At 39.1% G+C, this 16,547-nt stretch overlaps 1 protein-coding gene across 3 annotated transcripts in view; it reads right to left on the bottom strand.

Moving 5' to 3' along the window:
• Nucleotides 1–1,322: 1,322 nt before the first annotated feature.
• The window catches only part of mctp1b (multiple C2 domains, transmembrane 1b), a 36,744-nt gene continuing 21,519 nt past the window's right edge, over nucleotides 1,323–16,547 (bottom strand). For 2 of the 3 annotated variants that reach the window (XM_085358668.1, XM_085358667.1), the window contains 16 exons: nucleotides 12,817–12,855; nucleotides 11,285–11,452; nucleotides 11,061–11,191; nucleotides 9,291–9,477; nucleotides 9,108–9,201; nucleotides 8,893–8,995; nucleotides 6,755–6,857; nucleotides 5,865–5,966; nucleotides 5,549–5,623; nucleotides 4,276–4,395; nucleotides 4,074–4,184; nucleotides 3,938–3,991; nucleotides 3,258–3,367; nucleotides 3,001–3,110; nucleotides 2,215–2,312; nucleotides 1,323–1,403 (listed from right to left, as the gene is read on the bottom strand). In XM_085358668.1, coding sequence (XP_085214794.1) covers nucleotides 1,332–1,403; nucleotides 2,215–2,312; nucleotides 3,001–3,110; nucleotides 3,258–3,367; nucleotides 3,938–3,991; nucleotides 4,074–4,184; nucleotides 4,276–4,395; nucleotides 5,549–5,623; nucleotides 5,865–5,966; nucleotides 6,755–6,857; nucleotides 8,893–8,995; nucleotides 9,108–9,201; nucleotides 9,291–9,477; nucleotides 11,061–11,191; nucleotides 11,285–11,452; nucleotides 12,817–12,855 — 1,677 coding nt within the window. In that variant the 3' untranslated portion in view covers nucleotides 1,323–1,331. The remainder of the gene's footprint in view (nucleotides 1,404–2,214; nucleotides 2,313–3,000; nucleotides 3,111–3,257; nucleotides 3,368–3,937; nucleotides 3,992–4,073; nucleotides 4,185–4,275; nucleotides 4,396–5,548; nucleotides 5,624–5,864; nucleotides 5,967–6,754; nucleotides 6,858–8,892; nucleotides 8,996–9,107; nucleotides 9,202–9,290; nucleotides 9,478–11,060; nucleotides 11,192–11,284; nucleotides 11,453–12,816; nucleotides 12,856–16,547) is intronic. The other variant, XM_085358669.1, reaches the window with a different exon arrangement.

The raw sequence follows: 16,547 nt of genomic DNA on the forward strand, positions 1-16,547 counted from the left end.
GCTTAAAAACAAAAATTTTACATGCAACACAAATCTTTGAAATTCAAATCTTCTACTTTACTCTGAATTTAAAATTCACTTTTCTCATTAACACTTTTTTTCCCTTGTGCTAATTTACTTAAAGTTAAAAGAACTCAATGGATTTATTTAGTCTGTCAAACATTATCATCACTGACACACTGCAGGCAGTCACTGTTTCACAAGAAGTGAACAGGAAGGGTGTAAATCTGTCGGCTTCATGGTTTAGGCTGTTTTAATTTGACCAGAGAGAATCCAGCTCCCCCAGGCCTGTTCCCAGTAAGCCCTATTCATGAGTCCCTCTATGTAGACACTACTTACCACCTTTGGAAATATAATGAATCTTTCTAAGGGATCTGCTCAAGCTCACTTTGTAAACTGCATATCAGACACAGAAAGCCATGTGGGTCTGTGTAGAAATATATTTTGCCAGAGGAATGCTACACACTTGATACAGTCTGTCCTACTTTTGGCTTCATTCCAACCACAGTAATTACAGACAGTGCAACAGGAAACAGAGAGAGATAATGTGCAGCGCGACAGACGTAATGATCTGGTGGTAAGAGTAAACAGTATCAGGTCAGTGCAGTTTGCAGAGATAAACACATTCAGCACCTTGCATATAATTTCAGTCATGCAAAACACATACAACCAGCAGCTTACGCAGACATGCAGATCACATCATGAAAACACAAGTGATTAAAAAGAACAGATGACGAGTAAGTCGAGTAACACTAAGATGTGGTCCAAAAAGGCAAAAAACAAAAAGAAACAGAGAAAGCAAACTGGAAGAAGTGAGAAGCAGACAAAAATAAAAAAAACCCACTGAGCTGAGATGTTAGTATTTCATCTTTAGAAAGAAATGTTTCCTGAAAAAGATAATATTTCCAAATAGGAGATTTTATTTACTGTAGGTGTATAAATGCATGCAGCTCTATCTTCAACATAGCATGGGACGCTGGCATCCCGTTTGAAATGGCACAAACATGTTGAGAGAAATCAAAAAGCTGGAGATGCAATGCTTACATGCAAACAGAAGCACATCTTCATTACATGCAGACTCTGGGACACACTATACATGTATACTCATGACAATCATTATTATTACCACAGTTACTTAGTTTGTGTGCAGAGTTCTTATGAGAAATGAGAGAGATTAAAAAACATGAACAGCTTCGTCTTGTCTTTTAAAAGATTTAGAAAATCAGTGTCCTTCCTCAGTAACAAAAAGAAAACACTTAACAGTTACAACTTCTCATAATAATTAAAATTTACAAGAAACATATAAACAAGATAGTTTACATTGTTTACAGCTAGCTCAGGTTTGTCCTCCGGCGTTTGCTGGGGCTCTGCCCGGGGTCAACTTTCAGCTCGTGATACTGCATCTGTCCATCAACACAAACAGATAATACTGTGACAACAGACAGACTCCAGCTCTGGTTCATACAGTATAGAATCTACCTAGAGCAGCACCAGTGACCTAATCTAACAACACAGGCCCAGCTTCACTTTCTTACAGAGAAAACACTGAGCTTTCTCTCTGGAAACAGCGTGAAGGGGAAATGCGCAGTCAGAGGTTGAGGGCAGCTGGGCAGGATCAGGAAATTCATTCTCTGAATGATTCCTAAGAGCTTAGATGGAGCACAAGAAAATCCAGGAAAGTCTCCTTCTGAAAAACCACCACATAAACCTGAAACCTGTATCTAACCACACCTGTACAAACGACCACAGAATATAAATTACTGATGTGCTTTTAATCAGGTTACATGTGTGTGTATGAGCAGGTCTCATGTTATCTGCTGCGTGATACCTGTAGGTGTTTATTAAAGCCACACACAACACTAATGCTCAGGCAGCTGTCGACAGCAAACAGGACTATGTGCTTCATCTATCATATAAATGTGACTTTAAAATGCTTTTCTATGACTTTAATGAAAATGCAAACACAGTAAATGACAGCTGTGTGATTCACTTAAATACTGTTCTTCCAATATGTTGAAAAGGAAACATTTCCAGTATTAACTGTGTCCATGCAGTACACTGACTGAGAACTCAGGGACTGAGGCGTGAATGCCTCGTGAATGACAGCCGCTGTAGCCTGAGGATTCGTTTTGTGAAACATCCTGTTCTGAAGTTCTCCTACATACGATGTACCTCTATTTACATGCATTCTTCATGGATTACAAAATTACCCACCACTTGAACATCAGAGGGGACTCTGGAAAGGAAGTCAAGAAGCTCGTTGTTGTCGATCATGTATGGATCACGAAGTTTCTTGGTGAACTTATTCACACCTGCAGAAAAAACAACTGTTTGAGGACTAGCAGAGACCAAGCAGTCCAAGCTGAGACTGAGTCACCATGGTTCATTACATGATATAAATACAACAACACTAAGGCAAGATCTACAAGATCTTTTTGGTAACCATCAAATCAAGTTGCTTTGATAAAGTCCCATGTAAAAATGCTCATTTGCACTATGAATTAAGATGGTTGCAGCCTGGTATTTTAAAGAATGCCATAACTAATATAGTTTTTATTCTATTACTGTGTTACCTGGCAATAAGTAGCAGGTTTCTCTTCCAGGAAACTGCTTGCTTTAAAAGCTAACTCTACTCTCACAAATATGGTCCAAAAACCAACATGGTGAGCATAAATCATTTAGAACATAGAGCCCAGAAGATAGAAACAGGTGGATGTTTATCTAATTGGATTCCCATTAGATTAGTTACAAGTTTACCCACAACCTTAAAAAATAAAAATAAAATATGAGCACTAAGTATTTCATTAAACATCTAGAAGGGCAGAGACCTCATCCCCCTAAAGCCAGGACCATATTTCATAATTTTGAGGTAAACGATCTGGAGCCTCACAAAAATGTAACTGAAACTCCCTTTCTCGTGCACCAGCTCTACACCAACATAGCGTAACATTTTTTTGTCTGTGTGTGTAGTCGTCTGTGTGTTGTGAAATCAAGACTCACCCCATGCAAGCACGAGGTATCGTAAAGGTATGAGGTAGAGAAGAAATGTGGCCAAACACAAGGCAGTGATTGCCAACCAGCTTAGAAAAGGCACGGTCCAATTAAAAGTGCTGCGGGTAGAAAAGGACAAAAGAGCTCATTAAAAAAAAACATTCAACTGGATGTATGTGAAAAATCACAAGTCACACCTAACAGCTTCACAACAAACAGCTGCAAAAAGGAATCAGAGAGGAAACTTGTTAACCCAGAAAACATACTTCTTCACTCTCTCTCCAAAGGACGCCACCTCATCCAGAGCATTCTGAACACTGATAAACACGTCCTGAATGGCGTACAGTTTATCCATAAAGCCTTTGGGCTCTGAGTCCTGACAGGGACAGGAGAAACATCATGAATACATAGGCATCATAGGCATGACTGTCCAGATGGTGATTGTGAAGTAATCTTTCCGTGTGTTTGTGTAGGAAAACACATCTTGACTTTGGAAGCCTTATCTTGGTTTTGAGGAACCTGAGACAGCTAGCTAGTTGTTCTTTCTAAAATGTCAGTCAGCAGCATCTAAACCTTCAAAATAAAAGCCCTAAAGACCTTAAACTCTTTAAGGACTTGAACTTTGTAAGACTGTACACAAAAAAACTTTTTCTTAAATGTTTGAAACACTTGTACTACATAAATTTCTAACAAAGAGCTATTATTATTATTACGAGGTTAATGGTCACAAGAATGCCAGATGCTACTTTTGCATATTTGCCTTCATATTTTTTAGGAAACTAATATTATATAATGTAATACTGAGCATGCAGATAGGCAGAAACACATTTTTATCTTTGAAGGCCTAAAAGGCAATCTGGGATAAGCCAAACACCTGTGTTCCTCTATTAAGAAGTCTCTTGGTTAATATTACATATTAATGTTTATAGTTTTAAAACATCATTACCTTTTCCTCTTTATCATCTTCATCAACTTCCCATTCAAACATGCCATCCATGGACTACAACAGAAAATGAAGCGATTATAACGTTGTCTGAAAGAGGAGCGCTTATAGAAGGCCTGCGTTTTACTTGTTTTCTCACCACATCAGCTCCATCCCTGCTGGAGCAGAAGAAGTAGTTCCACACAAGTAGAAGCAGCAAGGCTAGTGGCAGCATGTAGAGCTCAAAATTCCACACCACCACCACAAACAGCTAATAGAAAGCAAAACAACATGACACTCAGTAGATCATTCATCGGTCATGTGTACAGGGATGTGTGTGTGTGCATTAGTGCCTTTCATACCACAAAGGAGACAATGCTTCTCTGTGCAGACTCCCATTCAAAGCAGCTGTTGATGAAACTTCCCCAGCTAATCAGCACCATAATGCAGCGCTTGACTCTGTTGAAGTTCTGCTGGAGCAACTGAAAGACACAAAGATGTTTCTAAACATTTCAGTTGTTACATGACCTAAGCTGTTCCCCCGAGGATGTATGCTTGGACCACTCGTGTTCATCATTTACATACTGTCACAGATAATCCTCAACCATGGCTTAACTTCCTCTTCTGTGCAGACGATTAGCAGCTCTATATAACTACCAAACGCTCTGCCTAGCAACCCCCTTGATCCCTCTTCACTTATTAAATGTCCTTAGGATGTAAACACCAACAATATAGAGCTCCTGGTTGTGGCAATGCTTCAGAATTAGATTTACCTCTTCTAGTTCGTCTAGTTAAAGGCTACGTCTATGGTTACCAACAATGGTCCACACTCTGAGCATCATCCTGGAGTGCTCTTGTGACCAACATAACAATATAGAATAGAAAAGAAATATGCGTTATTGTCCCTCATTGGGGAAATTCAGAAATTCAGCAAAGAGACAGGCAGACGGAGCACGCAAAATCACACAAAGATTAATTTAAAAAAAAAAACAAGAAACAAGAGACTGTACGGAGCAAATTTACAACATAAAAAAATACTGTACAGCTATTAAAAATAGCATATTCAGATTCAAAGAAATATGCAGCTGATTAGGATAATTAAAAAAATGTACAAATATATTATATATTACACAATTTCCTTAGGGATTATTAAAGTATTCTGATTCTGATATAGATACAAATATATACTTTTAGCACATAGTTGGCCTTCACTTTCCTTTCACATTGTCCTTTCTACTGGAAGTCCTGACAGTCCCAGTGACTCTGCAGTCATGGTTCACAAACACTCACATATGAAGTCCTGTATCTAGACTGGCTCCCACTAAAGTATCACAAAGACACAAGATCACAACAAAGTCTCTCTCCTCCTCACTCAACATCTCTTGAACCTTGTTCATTTCTACATCCTTCCCCCCCAACCCAAACTAACCTAAACATTGGGAAAATGACAGATCCCTTGGCACTTTGGAAAGTTTTCCTCTTAACACCAGAAATCTTGAAATCTATGACCCTTTTCAGAACCTTTACTCATATTTGTATTGTACTGGCTGGTTGTTTTTTAGTCTCAAGTTATAGAAGAATTTTAAGTTTTGTCACCGGTTTGAAAAAACATCAGCAGGAAATACTGATACATACTTGCTTGGAGACTTTTGGTTCTTCTTCAATATATTTCTGTTCTGCAGGAACCACAGTCCTCAAAGCAGCTTTAACCTTAAAAAAGAGAAACACACAATACGGTCTGGCATAACATTTTCTATCTGGTCCAGGAGTTTGTAAAAAGTGGATGTACGTATTGTAGAGGTTTTACATTTTTATTGATTACATTTAGAAGCCAAAAACTTTCTTGACATAAATGTCCTGAAGAACTATGTAAAACCACAACAAAAGCCAGCCTAAAGTCTTGCTTTGCTTAGTTCTAAAATGAGCATTCACAGCACAGCGTGACTCTCACAGCGTTGTAGATGACATCAATCTCTAGGTAGATGCACCCTTTGGTCGGTGCTGTCAGCTCCTTATTTTTCAACAGGTATCCCTTCTGCTCGCCATTACGAACCTAAAACACAAAAACATAATTGGGTTTGGCTTTAGTTACTTTAACTGGTTATCGATTGTGGGGGTTTGTCTGTATTAATGTAGTCGCTTTACCTTACAATACAAAGCGCCTTAAAGCGACTTTTGTTGTGATTTGGTGCTATATAAATAAAAGTGAATTGAAACTGAACTGATTCTCTGTGATTCAAAAGGACTTTTACATGCTCAGTGGATGCATGTAAGACCAATCTAATGGGCATTCTCTGTTTTTTTAAGCACCTTGTAAGCTTTCAGTTTTCATGCTGCTATTCAAGGTACTACAAGCAATAATAACAGTCCAGCTACACACATGACATTTTGATCATTTGAGTTTCTGAATAAGTTTAGTATACTAAACATCCGCAAAATAGCTACTACAAGAATGAACTCTTTTTCTTTTCAAAGCCTGTCTGGGTTTGTTTTATATCTTAAAGATAGGAGCATCGTAACATTGGTACTTGTGCCAACTCAGCCAGCTGTAGCTTATTGCTGTTCTCTAAGTCTCAGAGTTTCTGTGTTGATGGCTTCTTAACCCCTTTAATGAAATGATCAAACACATAATATGGCTTGCTATGTGGTGCTACCACTCTAAGAACTGTGTGCTATAGATTTGGAGAAATTCCAATATTTTCTTTGTCTGAATCGTTTGCACAATTTGCCTAGTGTCTGTTCATTACACCCATACAGCTGGATGCAACTCAACAACCAAACATGTTAGCACTTTACACACATACACATCGTGTGTCTTTCATATACTTTTATTACACTCACATTCAATAATGGAATTGCCACTTTTCCCAGGAAGTCTGCACTCCTGTCTCTGTCTTCATCAAACACTGTCACCTCCAACACAGAGTGAATGTCTTTGACATTACTGAGGAAAAAGGGGAAAAGTATGGTAAATGGACTGGTTCTTATATAGTGCTTTTCTACTCTAACTCAGCACTCAAAGCCCTTTATACAACTTGGCTCATTCACCCATTCATACACGCACTTTTTTCTATGCTCTTACTATGTAAGTGCTTTCTATCTAACATTCACACACATTCATATAGAGACAGATGCATCAGACAGCATCTTGGGGTTAGTATCTTGCCCAAGGATATTTGGCATGTAGATGGGGAAGAGAAAGACGGAACAGTTCATATGTGGAAATGTATTCAATATTTGGGAAGTGGCATCCCCTGCAGCTTAAGAAAAACTATCTATGAACACTATAACTTTTCTTGAAATTAATAAACCCATCCTTCACCCTTAATATAATGCTGTGTACCACAGCTTTGATCCTGATGTCAACTGTGAGTACGCTAAAACAAAAAGTTATCTAAGAGCTCTGTCAGAATGAAAGACAACAAGGCCAGAGGAAATGGCTGACGTCCTGTTGATTGATGTGTCTGACTGAAAATCAGATTTTGTTTTGTTTCTGATTGGCTACAGGAGGCTTTCAAAAGCAGCGCTAGTTCCACTTCTATTGGCATCCACCTCAGAAATCACCAGTCGGTTTGGCTCTACTTCATACATCGCTCGTGGAGAAGCTCATACAGAGATACTCATTCTTAGGGCTGGGTATCGGCTCTGATTTCTATAACTGATGGCCAATGCGATTCAATTCAGTTAGATTCAGTTTTGACTCAGACAGTCAAAAATATTATAATTTGATTATTTATCAGCACATATCCATATTTTATATCTATGTATAAAAACAAAGCTGACACTTATGAGACTTCCACAGAGGCGTAAGCATCACAGTAGATGCCTTTGTGTCGAAGTAACTGAGGATAAAACACAAAAACATAAAGGAGATTTTCCTGGCCTGGCTTGTTATAGCAGATAACCCCGTTAAAAATATTCTGCAGTAGATCAAAAACAGAGAAAAACCATGAATCAATATATGAACATTACCTGATGCTGGTTACAAGTTACAGAGGTTTTATTAGAGACACAGCCTAGCATTTTGTAGTTTGGCATGATTTGTAAAAGTTTACATTTCTTTGGTATTAAACAGCAGAAATTAGGCTTTCTTATTGGAGGTCATTTTTTAAAAAAAGGGAAAAAAACAAAACAGGGGCCGACAGCACTGAACACAACGGGAAACTGGTGCGTAATAAACAAGCGAATAATGCAGAAAATAGAGATTTTTTATGGTAAACTGGTAAATTCACGACAATGGTTTTTTGTGAAGCGCAGTTTTGACCTTCTTTTGCAGCTGGTTCAGTGAATTGGGTGGGAGTGACGAAACCTGCAGCATCAGAATCTGTGAGATGCCTCTTTCAGCACGCTATGGTGTGTCTGTGTACGTGCCACCATATTAACATGGGGATTCACACTTTGTGTTTCCATCTTTGTGCTGAATCTGCTTACTGGCTCTTTAATCATTTGCTGTTTTAGCTGTTTGGTGGTTGTTGAAATGATTTCCTGAGCTTTAACCTGAGATTCTGGCTTTACTGGCAAAATTACATTCATATTTAAAAATCACATTCTTCAAATTAAAATCGATTTGAGTCGATTTTTTAAACCCACCCCTCCTCATTCTACTCATCCATAAACTTTTTCCTCTGACAGCCAAGAAGGCTATATATGTATCACAAAAAGCATCCAACTCAATAATCATCATCTGTGTCACCTGCTTTTTAATGAGCTTGATTTGTTAACAGCTTATCTGCACTGAGCAAAGATTCATGAAGTCACAAAATTGCCGTGAAGTCACTAAGGCTTCAGTAACAGCTAAAGGTCCAGGTTCTTCTACTACCTAATTTAGTAGCAACACACAGAACAGTTACTAGAAAACCATAACCAATAAAATACAGCAAAGTGGCAATTTTCATGCATATATATTTTTAATACAAGGAGTTGAAACAAAGGAAATGGTTTGCTTTTTTCCTGGTTTTCACTGATAAATGTCAACTCACAAGGTGAAGACTTTGTTCCACTCTGGATTGAGGTTCTTGTAAACGGTGTGTGTCTGCAGCCTGTCATTGTTCAGCTCCAGCACACAGAAAGGGTCACTTTTACCTGAGCGACCAATCAAGATAATGATAATGGATGAATCACAGTAAGAATGAAGAATAATGCAAAGTATTATGAGCAAGCAAAGGCAAGAAATCAGAGTCATTTTTTCATTTACCGGTTACATCTGCAACCATGAGACCTTCTGCTCTCATCACCTTCACCTGTACTATGCCCACATCTTTTAAGTTAAAGAATGACTTCGTCACACCCTGCACAAGAAAATTGAGCACAACAGTGTAATATGTGTGTTAAGATGGTGTAGTTATTTCATCTGAGTTGCCCTCAGCGTGCTGCTTACATATCGTTGGAGTATCTCTCTACGCTCCTGTGGGTCATCTAGCGGGGTCACAGAGAGGTCGGCGATAGAGACAGCAGCCGAAGCGGTTAGTGTGACCAGCAGCACAACAAAGCCTTGAGACTCCTCTAGTGGCAGCTCCAGGTGATGCGTCTGCTCCTTAGCAAGAGTGGAGAGGTCCAACTGGCAGCTGAACCACATTCAAAACAAAACACACCGAGCTAATGAGCTGAACATTTAAGTAAAAATGAAGTTTGAACCAAAAACTGTTGCTATCTATCTATCTATCTATCTATCTATCTATCTATCTATCTATCTATCTATCTATCTATCTATCTATCTATCTATCAACACACAGACAGACAAACAGACAGATTGGGGGGCATTGCCCCCGAGTGCTCCGATCAGCACAGGTACCACTGTCACTGACCACTTCCTTCACCCCTTGGTATTTCTCAACATTGTAATGTTCCTATGCCTGATGTTGCTCTCACTTGGTATAGTTACATGTATCTTCCTTATCTGATTCTCCACCACAACCATGTCCAGTTGGTTAGCCATCACCATCTGCATCTGAAAGCTCGGACATTCTCAACCACCCTAGGAGGCGTGTCCTGCTTTGACCTCTGGTAGGATTTCTTGATATCAACCTCTTCTTCTGTCTGTCAGTGGTACATGCAGGCAGGGGCCTATCCTTTCATGATGGTTCTTTCTCTTTTCCTGTTCTTTCTCAGGTTTCTGATACCTGAGGTATTCACTAAGCACATGATCATTTGTGGCCATCATCCTGATGTATTCATGGATTTTTGCTGTTTTATCTGCTGGACTTGGGGTGAAACCCTTCATGCATGGTAAGGAGCTTCCTTGTCTTGATGTCAGTGGTTTCCCTCTCCTCCTTTGGCGGCCTTATTAACCCAGCAGGGTATCTGATGACTGGCAGGTCGTAAGTACTGATTGTCTGGATCTTGTCCTACCGATTCAGCTGACTCCTCAGGACTTGCCTTACTCTCTGGAGGTGTTTGGTGGTTGAGTTTTTCCTAGCAGTCTCTTCATGGTTCCCATTTGCCTTTGAGCTTCCAGTATCAGTATCTCGTTCGTTCCTGTGATACAGCTTGATGTCATCCATGTAGAGGAGGTGACTAATGACTCCTCTTTTCTGTAGCAGTATCCATAGTTAGGCTTGCTGATGTTCTGGCTGAGAGGGTTTAGGCCTATGCAGAACAGCAGTGGGGACAGAGCATCTTCTTGGTAAATCCCACACTTGATGGTGACTTGGTTTGGTTTGAAGTTGAACTCTAGTATTGTTCACCACATCCTCGTTGAATGCTCTTAGGGTCCTGTTGATCTTGAATAGTTCTAGGCATTCCAGGATCCATGTGTTAAGCACTGACACATGGGTAAAATAAAATCCACTTTCAAACTGAGAGAAATTACATTACACTTAAACACTAGCATTTGTGAAATGTCAAATGTTCAACATGAATTAGAAATCAAAATCCTTTCTCCCAATAAAATAATAGCACACATTTCTGAAGCTTGTGTCCAAGAATGAGAACACAGACAGAACATTAAACACCACCTAACTAATGCCACCTCACTAACACCTATTAAAAGACAGTTTTTTCTCCATCACTTTTGCCATCTGTTTTCTCCTAGGGGACTGTTGGCTTGTTAGGTTTCTGTCTGCAATAATATAGGGTATTTACTTTGATAACGCTATATAAATAAAGTTGAATTCACACAGAAATCACCCAAACATAAGTAGAGACTGACCGCCCAATGAAATCGTCCCTTCTTCCAGTGTCTTTGTCCCACACCGTGATCTCTAGCACCCCACCTGTCTCTTCATACAGATGCAGGTCAAACTGCTCCCTCCACTGTGGGCTCAGGGTCTTTGGCACTGTCTAGACACACACACACAAATACTGACACATCTCCTCATTTGAAAGAGCTGGGCTTCAAACATGAAAGTATGACCTTAGTTGCACATGCTGTACCTTGCTCTTGTATTTCTGGGGCCCGAGTCTGAACTTGACATATGGGTCACTCAGACCGTTGGGATCCATGGGCATGAGGTTTCGACCCTCGATTAGTGCGATGCTGACTATCCCTCGCCAGAGCTGGGCTTTTCGATGTAGCTCTGACAGACGTATAGACTGCTGCTGCTGGGCCACACACACACACACATACACAACTTTATTTGCCACATAGTAACAACAAGAACACAATGCAGGGCTCTGTTGTTCCTGCTCTAAAAGATGATGATCAATCAAACCTCGAATCAGGTTGCTCTAAGGTAAATACAAAAATTAAAAAAACTGCCAGAATAGAGGTAAAGTAGATAAGTCGATAAAGTCCAACAGCCTTGGGATTGGAGAAAAATAGATATTTATTTAAGATTTTTGTATGTTAACAGGCCATACATAAAGGATCCATAAAGTGAATTTCTTGAAAACTGACTCTGTTTTTTAATTCACTTTATGAACATTTTATTGCACAATTAGAATATTTTAGTGCTGCAGTAGCAAAATAAAATTTTGTGTTCAGCACATGTGCTTTTTATGTCTTTACTACACAAGTTTACTCAGCTGAGTTCAAACCCAATAGAGAAATGCAGAAATGTTTTCTCTGAGCAGATCCTTTTGTTTATGTCAGGAGGACAAACTGCTGGACATACTCATGTCAGGTACTTCTAGTAACACCTTTCTACTGAATTTGAGCAGTTAAAGCACTTTCTATTACAAATCCCATTCCACCAATCAAGAACACACATTCATACAGGCCTTTTATCTACATAAGCACTTTGTATTGCTTTCACACAAAATCCACCAACCTTTTAAATGGTAGATGATGCCAAAGGGGTTTGCATTTCCTTGATCTTGGGAAAATAATATTGTCCTCCTTATTTCTATATATAATATAGAAATATGGCTAAATAATGTAAAATAATACGATCATTTGAACTGAAAGTTATTCGATTCCTCTCATAAACCTCATAGGAGGCAGTTACTGTACAATGTCTAGACATTGCCTACGCCGGTATGCCATCTGTACAAACTGCCTTTCCACTCTTCCTGCTCACAAGTCTCTTCACATTCTTCAACTTTTCTTTGTTTGCTCCTTTTATGGGCATCTTTGATTAGTAAAGTTTATTCAAACAGGAGACAGAGCATTTATTGGGGACATGATTAAAGATTAGTAAATCATCCAACTTTTATTTGAAGAAGTAAGGAAGAGAATTAGCTTGGCCTGATAACACCATGTTAACATGGATGAAGAACAGAGCCCTGGTGGCAGATAGTGGGTGGAAATGACAGCAGCAAGAGCAAAATATCTCTCGTGATAAAAATATGAACTCAGTAGGGGAAAAAAATCTCTGACACAAGATGGTAACAAGGCTGTCAAGGTAAAGACACAATAAAGTGAAGAGCAGAGTGATAAGCATAAAGCTGTAAGGACAGTTTAAGGAAAGCTGTTACTGCATGCACAGATGATGATGATGATGATGATGGGCATGGTGATTATTTACCTTAGTGGATCGTTTCCAGGACCTCCTGAGCAGCATAGTCTGAATATACATAAAAATGGATTATTTCTACTGACTTATGCAGGGTGGAAAAGTTGAATGGATAGCTGTAACTAAAGGGCTGCAAAGTGTGTCTGCATTTTTATTAAATAATATGAAAACAGCCAAAACCTCTTTCATTTAAATAGGGTACCATTGTGTTTAAGCCACTAGGGGAAGCTGTAGGGTGGGGTTCTGTTAACTAAATGGGAAATAAAACTAAGGGGAGGTGTCCTGCTTCAATTAAGCTTTATAAATAAGGCACCAAAAAAAGAGTCTACCAAAAAAAAAGATCTTCACCAGAACTGAGCATTCATTATCTCAGCCTCAGCAGTGTGCCAATTAGAGCCAATGAGACTTTGATCTGTCCAAGCTTTGATTTGAGTGTCATGGTTTTCTGTCTGTTGTTGTTTGTTGTCTTCCTTTCTCTCCGTCTCCCTCCAACTCTCTTTTTACTGCTGTTTCTCTGTATCTGTATCTCTGGCTGCAGCTGGAGAACAAATTCAGACTTGGCCTATTATGAATTTATGTGTTGAATTAAACATGAACAAGATGTGCTGTTTTTGATATCTCAGAGCTGAGGATACAGTTGGAAACCATCTCTTCATGCAGCTCCATTTAACTGAGCAGAAACTATAATCACAGCTAAGCAGACCAAAATAAATAGAATTACTGAGTTTATTCAATACAGTGCAGTCTATGTCTGCTGTATGCAGCTGTTTAAAGAGTTCTCTCCAAAGCCATCCTACTACACTTCTTTGTATTGGATTATGTTAAAGGTTAGCCCTGTCAAGTTGAGCAACTTGATTCATTTCATATCAAGTATTATAGGGCAAGGTTTTGTTTACAGAGTTGGACAGTATAGCAATGTTAGGAAGTCAGTACAGAAAGAGAAAACAATATGTTATTATCGTGTTATAATCATATTATACACTGCTTTTCTGAAACACAAGTAATATATAAAGATGAATGTCAAGACAGCTCCACCTAATGTAATACAGAAATGGGCACTCGCATCTCACACGGCCGACCCGATTGCAGCAAGAGTCAACTAGTGCTGTGGACAACGTTTCACAAAGTTAAACTTTTGCTTTTTACATAATACGGAATCCATTCATTGTGAAACATTGTGGGGCAATGTCACCACATTTTTGAAACATTTAAGGGAATTTTCATGAATAAAAACTGAGCTGGCTGCTGAGCGGAAAGACAAGCCTAGATGGGGATGCTGATATGTAACTCTAGCAACCGAACTGTGCAAAAATACCTCCCTTTAATTTGTTACATTTTGTTTGCAATGATCTCTGTTCTACAGCTTTCTGGAGGTCTTTCAAAGTTTTTCACTGATTTTGGCTACATTTTCACAAACTTTCTTCTTTGTTCTTTAATTGAATCTATGGAAATGCTAGATGTTGGGGTTTGGGGTTGAACTTCACCCAGATTTTGGGGATCTTGTAAATATTGATGAATTTTGATCCATCAGACACAATACTACCTGGAAAGCATCTAATCAGCAACACTTTTTTTTTCAGCACAGTAATTAACTAAAACACACTGCCAACACAGTGAGAGTTTACCTGGATGGGGAAAAAAAGACACACAGTGGTACACTATTACTCATGCACTGGTCTCCCCAGAGTCTGAACCTAAGCAGTATTGAAGTAGTATGGAATGATCCATATAGAAAACAGAAGAAAAGGCAGAAATATATAAAAAAGAAACGCCTTAAATGTCCTTCAAGAAGCCTGGAAAACTATGGCTTTCTGAAGGCTCCTTTCTGAAGAAAGCTGCCTCAGAGTTTATGCTGTGCTTTTATTTTATTTTATTAATTTTATTAATAAAATACATTTTCTTAATATTATTCTTATTCTTATTTCTTAATTATTAGTATTAATTTTAATCTAATATGTTTGCCCACTAACAATGAAAGGTCAGTCTATAATTTCAATGGTAGGTTTATTTGAACAGTGAGAGACAGAACAATAACAAAAAAATCCAGAAAAATTCATTTCCAAAAAGTTATAAATTAATTTGCATTTTCATGAAGGAAATAAGTATTTAAGGCCTCCCTATCAATCAGCAAGATTTCTGGCTCCCAGGTGTATTTTATAGAGGTAATGAGCTGATATTGGGAGCCTCAACTTGTTACCTGTATAAAAGACAGCTGTCCATAGAAGCAATCAATCTATCCAGATTCCAAACTCTGCACCACGGCCAAGACCAAAGAGCTTTCCAAGGATGTTAGGGTCAAGATAGTGGACCTACACAAGGCTGGAATGGGCTACAAGACCATCGCCAAGCAGCTGGGTGAGAAGGTGAAAACAATTGGTGTGATTATTCACAAATGGAAGAATCATAAAATAACTGCCAATCTCCCTCGGTCTGGAGTTTCAATGATAATGAGAACAGTGTGGAACCAGCCCAGAACTACTCAGGAGGAACTTGTCAATGATCTCAAGGCAGCTGGGACCATAGTTACCAACAGTTGGTAACACAGTATGCTGTGAAGGACTGAAATCCTGCACAGCCCGCAAGGGCACCATTTGAAGCTGCTACTGAACATCTCAATGATCCAGAGGAGGACTGGGTAAATGGTAAATGGCCTGCATTTGTATAGCACTTTACTCAATCCCTAAGGACCCCAAAGCGCTTTACACTACATCCAGTAATCCAGTGATTAGTGGCTGACCTGCTCTGCCACCTGAGCTACAGCCACCCGTGAAAGTGTTGTGGTCAGATGAGACCAAAATTGAGCTATTTAGCATCAGCTCAACTTGCCGTGTTTGAAGGAGGATGAATTGCTGCCTACGACTCCAAGAACACCGTCGTCACCGTCAAACATGAAGTTGAAAACATCATGCTTCGGGAGTTTTTCTGCCAAGGGGAGAGGACAAGTGCACTGCATCAAAGGGAGTATGGATGGGCCCATGTTCCGTCACATGTTGGGTGACAACCTTCTTCCCTCAGCCAGGGTATTAAAAATGTGTCATGGGTGGGTATTCCAGCATGACAATGATCCAAAACACATGGGCAAGCCAACATGGATTGGCTCAAGAAGAAGCATATTAAGGTCTTGGAGTGGCCTAGTCAGTCTCCAGGCCTTAATCCCATAGAAAATCTGTGGAGAGAGCTGAAGGTTTGAGTTGCCAAACATCAGCCATGAAACATTAATGACTTGGAGAGGATCTGCAAAGAGGAATGGGACAAAATGTGTGCAAAACTTGACCTACAAGATATGTCTGACATCTGTGATTGCCATCAAAGGTTTTGCCACCAAGTACTAAAGCTTTAAAGCAGAAATTTGCAAAGGGATCAAATACTTATTTCCTTCATGAAAATGCTAATTAATTTATAACTTTTTTGAAATGCATTTTTCTGGATTTTTTTTAATATATATTGTTTTGTCTCTCACTGTTCAAATAAACCTACCATTCAAAGGTATGGCTATTTGAGGTTTTAATCTTTTTTTCCTGACTGTATGTAGAAAGTGTCTGCAGTCCAAAAAAAGTAGTGGAGCAGCATGTAGCTAAGGAGATCATTATCGCCCTCAGGGATTGGTAGGCTCTAAAATCAGAGCACTGTAAATATTGAGTGATTATGTGGAAATAAATCACAGAACTCCATATGACTAGAAAAAACACAAAAAATTGTGTTTCAGTGGTGTTTCATTCATTTCGAGAGTTTTTGTCTTTCAG

Source organism: Diplotaxodon limnothrissa, linkage group LG7 (genome assembly GCF_057381915.1).
Source record: "Diplotaxodon limnothrissa isolate DT_005_m linkage group LG7, D_limnothrissa_male_GT1.1, whole genome shotgun sequence".
Lineage (NCBI taxonomy): Eukaryota > Metazoa > Chordata > Actinopteri > Cichliformes > Cichlidae > Diplotaxodon > Diplotaxodon limnothrissa.